At 36.7% G+C, this 9,392-nt stretch overlaps 1 protein-coding gene across 1 annotated transcript; it reads left to right on the top strand.

Annotated features, from left to right (window-relative positions):
* Positions 1 to 1,493, top strand: LOC139740424 (uncharacterized). The gene has a single exon (XM_071651016.1). The coding sequence runs from the start codon at positions 164 to 166 to the stop codon at positions 968 to 970; it is 807 nt and encodes a 268-aa protein (XP_071507117.1). The 5' UTR covers positions 1 to 163; the 3' UTR covers positions 971 to 1,493.
* The last annotated feature ends 7,899 nt before the right edge of the window (positions 1,494 to 9,392 follow it).

Below are 9,392 nucleotides of genomic sequence, written 5' to 3'. Positions count from 1 at the left end.
GGGAAACTTCTGATTAGTGCATTATCAATTATTGTAGTAGTACAGTTTATGTTATGCATTTATGTAAATACTTTATCTGCTACCTACACATACATGAGCTGTAGGTTTGAAATGAGAAAGTGTAAGGCAAACATGTCAAAACTCTAGCTTCTCAGAGTTGAAGATGAGTATCGGTGATCCCTTGACGCGTGGCCAGGATGCTCTTGAGTCGCTCAAGATGTCCGATGATGTGCCTCCTTACTCCTTGCACGACCCAAGCAAGAGTTCCTTGCTTACTGACCCAATCCTTCGTGCTTCCTCAAAGCGCTACAACTTCCTGGTCCTCCACCACGAAAACGACTCAGAGGCCGCTAACCAAATCTATGATCGGTTGGAGGAAATGGACCTGTGTGGTTACAAATATGAGAGGGACAAGGTGATTGGCAAGGACAAACTGACCTTAGAACAAAATGCCATTGAGCAGTCAGAGGTTGTCATTCTCCTCCTCTCTAACAGTGCGCTTGAATCTCCCGACTTCCAGCACAAGACGCAGCTGACCATCACAACTCCGTCAACCGGTGTTATTCCCGTGCGGCATGGTATTCGGAGGGAAGAGGTCCCACGTGCTCTGCGCAACCATGTGGACATTCAGTACGGCCATAGACGTTTCTGGAATCGCCTAGAAGAATCATTTGTTGGACCACGGCACTTTCCAGAAACTAAAAAGCCATCTGAGGAGGCTGGTACCTCTCAGAAATCTAAGCAAGAAACACGGTCGTTGCAGTCACCTGTGTCTAGGAAAAAGACAGAAAAAACAACAAACACTCGGGGTAGTGATCCTCCCAGCAAACAGAATCCTCCACCCACCTTGCAGAAAAATTCGAGAGCAAGTAGCCTGTTGGGGATTTTCAAAACAAAGAGGTCCAACCCAAGTAATGCGCCAACAGAAATTCAGCTTAAACCTGTGAAGCAGAGCTCGAGGAATAGGTAAAACGAGCTTCATTACTCAAGCGTTTTTAGAGCGATTTGATGAGTAAAACAGAACAGTCGTGTTGCAGGAGTTATGTGGCAAGTATTGCAACACAATTCTTAAAATGGGATGATGATTGTGGCACATCAATCTTACTTTGAACAGATGACTGAGATGATATTAAAATGGACGGTGAAAAGCAACTTTTTTATACAAAATAACGTGTGTGGAAGAATGGCGCTGGCTTCAGAGTGTATGAGAACGAATTTCCTGAAAAAAAAAAGTTTCGTTTCATTGACTACAGGAATTTGATTAGACCAGCGTACACTGTATGAATGATATAAATAGTGACATAATGTAGGTTATGAATAATTGCTGTGTGGTGGATACAAAATGCCATACAACAATATTTCTTGCATTAATATGCAATATATTCAGTTTGATGTCAGTCTTGTTGGATGTCTGTTAACATGATGTTCTTGATAGGCCTTACTGTGCACAGATTACTGATGAGGGCTACCAATGTCTTTTTTCCAAAAGAAAAAAGAAAATAGTGTGCTTGAAAATCAAGATATCAATATTCTGTATCTGCTTTTTAATTGACACATAGAGTGATGCACATCACACATGCTGTCATATTATGTTATCTCTGTGATTGTTTGTTATCATGCTGGTCATGATGCATGTATTATAGATGCAAAAAATTTCAAAGTATTTGCAGTGTCTGAATGCCACTAAGTCTTTATTTGTTCGAATCGAAACAAGCTCTAAGGTCCCCTGATCTACGTCACACATTAACTTCTACTGGCATGAATAGGTCTACAATCACAAATTCTATTTATGGAATTATTTCATTAAGATATGATAAGTCGCGGATTTTTTATCGTTCGGGTTTTCTTTTTTTTTTCTGAACCCACGAGGCTCCTCCCTTAAGATTGTAACCCTGTTGCCTTTTGTTATATCATGATACATTTGCATTAGTGTTCATGCTGGACTCAGGAAGGTATGCTGAGTCAATAATCTTGCAGCTCACTTTGCTGGCTTTAGTCAACAGGTAGCCATCTTGACAGTGTCTCTAGTCTTGTTTGAGACTCTGCATTTTATTTCATATCAACACACCTTTCGTTATATCACCATTTAAAGTCGGGGAAAATAAGCATCACAATGCCTGATATTATGCACCTTACCTTGACTAACGCACAAACTCACAAAACCAAGACAGATCTCATAGAATAGCACTCCAGAACCTTTCAATTATGATGATTATGACTACAGAGTATGAGAAAAATGTTCCAGGATTAGGAGTGAGGCAATGAAAGGTATAGAATCGCATTTTATGAAGTTTGTGTTGCTATTGATTGCGAGCTGATGCACCTTACTATGGCAAGGTACACACCATAAGCATAATGTATTGCTTACTAGTATTAAGCTGACTTTACTCTTGATGACATCAAGAAAGGGAAAGAATACTTTTGAAGGATGGAGTTTAGTGGACGTAGAAAAATGAAAAATTAGATGCTTAAAAACATATTGATGTATATTTCAAAGGAGCAATTTGAATTTGTGATTTGAAGACTTATTCATATCAGCAGAAGTCATCATGGACACAAAATAGGAATTATTTTTGTGTCGTGCTTGTTAAATCCCCATTATAATGTTGTACATAAGACTTCTGTGGTCCACTCATCAGCTGTGCCAATGTCAAGTTATGATACGGTTAACTGTATGAGTTTCAGGTAAACTTTCGTTCATGCTTTTATGATGACCATCTGTTATATTGTGCAAACGTAATATCGAGGTACTTGGAAGGCGTATCTCATCATTTGTCATTTCACCACAGTCACTAAAGCTGCCAATAAGATGTTCTGAGTAGGTACAATTTTATAACAGAGCAGATACAAATGAAGTTACCCGTTATTTCTATGAACATTATGAGAAATATACAGTCATATACATAATATGAATTAACGCGTAGTAACAAATTTTCTGATTATTCCGGTTAGTATTTTTTACATTTAACTCTGTGTCCTGCAATGATGCAATGCAATCGTGAAAGTGTTCTTCAATAAGGCACTTGATAATCTAACAGGGTAAATAGATACAGAATAAGAGCTTTTGAGGTTTAGACAAATGTTGTTTGAACAGGGAATCTGTATTTCAGTACCTAACATCTGACAATCAGTTAAGTTGTCACAGATTAGGAGTTTAATAAGCACAAAATCATCTTACTGGTATCTTTAATTTGATGGTTTCATATCGAAATGTTTTTCCAGTACTCTAATCATTTTTTCCATACTTGGTCTTCTTTTTACACCTATTGCCTTTCATTTATTGCTTCCATGTTGATACACAAGCAAAGCAATTGAATTAAATTGAATTGAAAAAAAAAAAAACGGATACTTTCCACTAACGTCCATCAACCTGTCTGACGCTATGGTAATAATTCAGCAGTGCGTTGGTCATACAAGGTTGTCTTTATACCTTTAAGAAACAAGAACAAGAACATAACAATATATATGAAGTATTCCATTTATGAAACAAATGACGTGTGAAATGGATCCATTGGGGATTTTCCGAAATGGAAATTGATAACCTCCTTTTGTAGCAATGTGTGGATTACATTAGCCATGAAGTACGATCTGCTTAGGATGTCCATCTTCCTTCTGAGTATGAGGTACACACAAACGTATAAAAACACTACGCTATTCGTAGAGGTCACGCACATACACACACACACACACACACACACACACACTATATATATATATATATATATATATATGTATGTATATATGTATATATATATATATATATACACTCAGCAAAAAAGAGAAAGTAAATGTGATAAAAACCTAAATAGTCTAATGCCATTTTAGGTTTTTCTTTGTTTTTTATCACATATACACACTTAGCAAAAAAGAGAAAGTAAACACTTATTCGAGTTCATAACTCTAATAGAAGAGTTTGATGAAAATCAATGTATTAATACCATATTTACTGTAACTTGATTAGCTATCAACTTATTACGTCAATATAAACGGAAACTTTACGCATGAGTGAACACATTCATTTTTGTCCTCCAAGGCACAAAAGCAAACTAGAAATGTCGCTATGGCGACTGGTATGCCTCCGCCATGATGCATGATTCTCCTTATAGGTCTAGATAGTACATGTGGACAATGTGTGATTACATTTTCACAAAATTGGCTAAATATTAAAATGACAAGTTTGTCACAAATGTGTTGAATGTTCACCTTCCTTGGCCTAGGTTTAATTGGATGAATAGGAGAGCATGTATGATTTGGGATTTAAGGACTTTAACTTGACTTTGACCAATTCATACGTTTATGCATTGAGTAATTTCCAAGGTATGGAGAAAAAGTGCAAAAAGTGCAAAAAGTGAATAGTAAATTGTTACCATTTTCATCTAGCCTTTGACCCTAAAATTCATAAAATAATCACTGTCAGGCAGAACATGCATAAATATGTAGAAAGTTTAAAGATAACTTGAGCCACTTCCGAGATATGGAGGAAAAACTTAGTTCAGCACTTTCACTTGATCTCTGACCTTATGATCTTTGAAGCAAAATAAAACAAACAAAAAAAAAATTTCCAGAGAATCTCTATTAGGTTATACATGCATACACCAAGTGCAAAAAAATAATCCTGCTGGCATTGCATAAACATGAGGGAAATAAATATATATATTATATTAATATTTTTACTTGACCTTTTGACCTTTGACCTCATGACCCCAAACTTTCACCAGAGAATCTTAATTAGGTAATACATGAATACATTAAGTTTCAAGAAAATATCTTCAGGCATTGCAGAGATATGGTGGAAATAGTGAAATTTTATGTATTTGACCTTGACCTTTTGACCTTTGACCTCGAGCATGTGCACCCAAAAGTTGATAGGCACAACTTCACCCCCTAATACACATACATGCCAAGTTTCATTAGGATTCCTCAAAAGGTTTTTTAGTTACGCTTGCCACAAAATTCATTACGGACGGACGGACGGAAGGACGGACGGACGGACGGAAGGACGGACGGACGGACAACCCGAAAACACATTGCCTCCGGCAGCACTTCGTGGCGGAGGCATACAAAAATTGACATGTTGTCTTTCATTTGCAGATGCCCTTCAAGATGACGATGATAACAAAAGACCAGTTAAACACAATGAGAGACACGAATGAAATAGTAAAGATACGTTTTCCTTCTCTTTATCTCTTTATAACCTCAAACGAAAGCAAAGTGAGAAAATAAGGGGGGGGGGGATTAGAATTTTCTGTCAACTCAAACCTCAAATGAAACAGGGTGTAAGGGCACAAAGATGATTAAATGAACAGAATATCTTTACTTCATTCTTTAAAGGGAAGGTAAACCCAAAGAGCAATGTGGATTGAGTGAAAGCAGCAACATTAGCAGAACGCATCAGTGAAAGTTTGAGGAAAATCGGACAATCGATGCAAAAGTTATGAATTTTTAAAGTTTTGGTGTTGGAACCGCTGGATGAGGAGACTACTAGAGGATATGACGTATGAGTGGACAACAATACAAAGAAAATATAAAGGAAATTCAACAAAAATTCACTTTTCTAGAATTATGAAAGAGCAATGGACCAACCGCTTTCAGAAAGCAGGGGGAATAATTGCTACCCTTAACATAATGTCAATATCAAGTTGATGGAATGTGTAATTTTCATGAAATATGGATTTTTGTAGAATTTTCTTTATATTTTCTTGGTATTGTTGTCCACTCATACGTCATAACCTCTAGTAGTCTCCTCATCCAGCGGTTCCAACACCAAAACTTTAAAAATTCATAACTTTTGCATCGATTGTCCGATTTTCTTCAAACTTTCACTGATGTGTTCTACTAATGTTGCTGCTTTCACTCAATCTACATTGCTCTTGGGGTTTATCTTCCCTTTTATTTAGTAATATAAGAGTTCATGAGACAAATTCACGAACCAAATATTATTTGCAATTTTCCTAATTAAGAAATCAATTCAATTTCTTACCATTTTGTTAATATTGCTTCTCTCATTTCCTTTGAATTTGGATTTGACAGAAGATTCTTCATTTTCCTCCATTATATTTATCCTTTATTGATATTTTGGGCTCAAAGGAATATTATAGAGATCATAGGTTTTATTTTCACAACTTAATAAATGTTTCTTATTGTGTTTAATTTGTCTTTAGGTCTTATTGTCACATGGAAGAGCACTTACGCATGAATAACAACTTGGTCATTTTTTTTTTCAATTTTTCAATTTCTACTTTTGTGTCTTGGAAGAGAATTACATAGATGTTCACTCATGCGTGAAGTTTCCCATTCAATTGACCTACCAGGTTGATAGCCAATTAAATTACCTTTCATATAGTACATAATACATTAGCTTTTAGCCAAATATCTGTGAGAAATATAAACTTGAAAAAGTGTTTACTTTCTTTCTTTTTTCTTTTTTTTTTTTGCTGAGTGTATATACATAATACATAGTGTTCTTTAGGCAAGCAATAGACTTAGGTGGCATGCAAAGAGACTTCAATGGCAAGTTTTCTACAATTGTGTCTACAGATCAACAGGACATTGACGGCTTGATTCAATTTGGACTAAAAGAAAATTCCTTAAATCATTTTACCCTTTTGTGATGAACCTGGTCAAAATGAAAGTAACCGTGTTCATATCAAACACAGAGATTATAGCATCACCTTAAAACTTTCCTATTCTTTTGTAAAAAAAATTTCAATAATTCAGCATTATCTGATCAACGTCGCATTTCTCCATGGTTGCAAAGCTGTATAGCAAGTGGATGTGGAAAAATCTTGAATAGGCCCCTTTGAAATTCTAGAATTGAGATGAAACAGGAAGTTGAAGTAAAGATTTGTGTGCGAAAGTTTATCATAACCTTATGTGATCTCTTATGATGATGACTTATCTATATCACTGTTCTAGAAAATGTGTGGAAATTTGAAATTGTTTGGAAAATGAAACTTATGTAATTTCACCCCATTCATAAAAAGTCAGTTTGAAGATGGAATGGATCTTTCACTATTGTTAATGTGCAATGCTAATATTATAAAAGAATGACCTTGTTTTACATTGTTTTTTTTTTCACGTGCGATCGAAGGAGAACCCAGCGTAACATCCTCTTCCGCAGTTCTTCCTGGGTGAAACTATTTTTACACTAGCTCCACACCCGATGACGTGGGATTGTGCTAAATCCTTTAAACGTATATCCTGTGACTTTTTTTAGCTTCTGTCTTGTGTTCAATGTCTAAAATTAAAGCAAATAAAGGACAGTGAACCAAAGCTCTGGGCATTTCTTTCGAGGGCACATGATAGACGTTGAAATTGGCTGCATGTATTCCAATATATCTCATTCTATCGGTCAATCTGCTTTTATTTCCTGTATTGAAACCACGTTGTATACGATTTAGATATCACTTTATACTGAGAGAGATTACATTTAGGCTATGGGTGTAATGAGCCTTTACATTCTGTGAGTGGTTGATAGTGATTTTTAAGAGCTGTGCAACAATAATATTCAAAAACAGTTGTAAGCCTTTGGTCATTCTTATTTTGACAGTAACATGTCACAAGGCCTCATCAAAGCTTGATTAAAAACAAATGAGAAACATGTATACAATTTAACGGAGTGTGTTTGTGCCTTTTGTCCCTGCAACTAGTATTTTTGTTGCAATTATTGTCTTTATCTAGTGCTTACAATCCACTTGACAAGATCACATGTGTTTGTGCTAGTGTGAAAAGCTTTTTACATAGGGCATACATACAATCTTGTCTCGGAGTACAAACCAGATGCCTACGGGAATCTGGCGGGTCCTGTGCAAGTGTATATAATTATATAGATTCAGACAGAGGCGTCTTTGTATGAACGTGGCATGCTATATCAATCTCCCGTAATTAGCAGACTTAAATTCAAATGTGATCACCGCAATAAGATTAAATGTATCGGGAGAAAACTAGAAAATGTATCCTGATGTAAGGATGGTTAAAGAATTACAAGGCTCCCGTCTTTGTTTCTTGTTTGTTTGTTTTTTTTTACCATCAGGGCCCCGCTTCATAAAACAGTTGATATGATAGCAACTCTTGCTGGAATGGCAATTGTCATAACAACGGCAAGAATCCAGCTCCCTGACTGACTGTAATTGCTTTTGGAAGTTGCCATTCCAGCAAGAGTTGCCATCCTAACATCTTTTATGAAATGGGGCCCAGAAGTGCCCATATTATGATAGGTCTAAATACGTCAGCACATTCTTGGGAAACTGGTCGCGCTTGAAACGGAATTATGAAGCATTTTACGTTATTTTGCAAAGTTTGCTCACAATATTTGTCATGTATTATTTTCACGTTGTAGCTGGTTACGTGTATTATTTGTTTTATCGCATCCCGGAATTATTGGTGAGACAGAACGATATGTTTCCCTTCCCCTCACGACGCAAAGTTTTTTTTTTCCTTTGGGGGAGGGGGATCATCTCCTCATCGACGCCCCTGGATTCATAATCTTGTTTGGGGAAGAGTCAACTTTTCAACTTAAAGGTTCTCCCAGAGATGCTAATAGAAATCCTTAGGCGAAGGTGTTCTATTAAAGATAAGAAACTTCATCCAAGAAAGTTTGGGTATCGTGAATTCCCCAATCATGGTATATTCCGATATACTTGCATATTCGAATTTTTGTTTAATAACTTCTGTACTTGATTCCGGTGGTGTAAAATATATGACCAAACAGAAGGATCGCGATGACGTGTCACTGCTGGTGTATCCGCTTTACAGTGCGAGTGTAGGTCACAATGTGTTACCATGGAGCTACAAGTAACTCCATGGTGTTACAGATGATTTGATAAAACAGTGTATATAAGATCGAGGTAACGGAACTGTGGAAGAATTTTCATTACAATTGGAGAGAGTTTATTGGGCTTTGTTTATGCTGTGTGCTCACAATTATGAGACAGTGTACTTGTCGCAACCACACATTTGAGGAGCTGATCGTGGCTCAGTGGATAAGACCGAGGCCTTTAACGGCCACGATGTCCCTGGTTCAAGTCACGTGGCTACAACGGTTGGGCAACGGTTGCGAGGCAAAGCAAGTTATCCTCTTGCCTAGTCCTCTGGAAGGAATTTACAGTCGTCGGTCACGTGGTTGCTTGCTGGAAGGGGAAATCCAGTCCAAATATGAATTAGTCTGATAAGAGAGAGTAAAATATTACGAGTTCAACGGTAACATTTTGATCAAAATCGGGTGAAAAATAAGGAAGTTATGACTTTTTGAAGTTTCGCTAATTTTTCAGGAAACAGTTCTTGAATGGTCAATGAATATGCAAATGGCAAAGTGAGCCTGTCATAGTTTGTACATACGATTTTGAAACTTCTAGTTTTTCATTCAAACGCGATTATGCCCGAGGCTCAAATCC

The sequence above is a fragment of the Diadema antillarum genome, unplaced genomic scaffold (assembly GCF_040938485.1).
Source record: "Diadema antillarum isolate AM-2024a unplaced genomic scaffold, OU_Dant_1.0 seq00000854_RagTag, whole genome shotgun sequence".
Classification (NCBI taxonomy): Eukaryota; Metazoa; Echinodermata; class Echinoidea; order Diadematoida; family Diadematidae; genus Diadema; species Diadema antillarum.
This window is presented reverse-complemented; position numbering and strand designations above follow the sequence as displayed.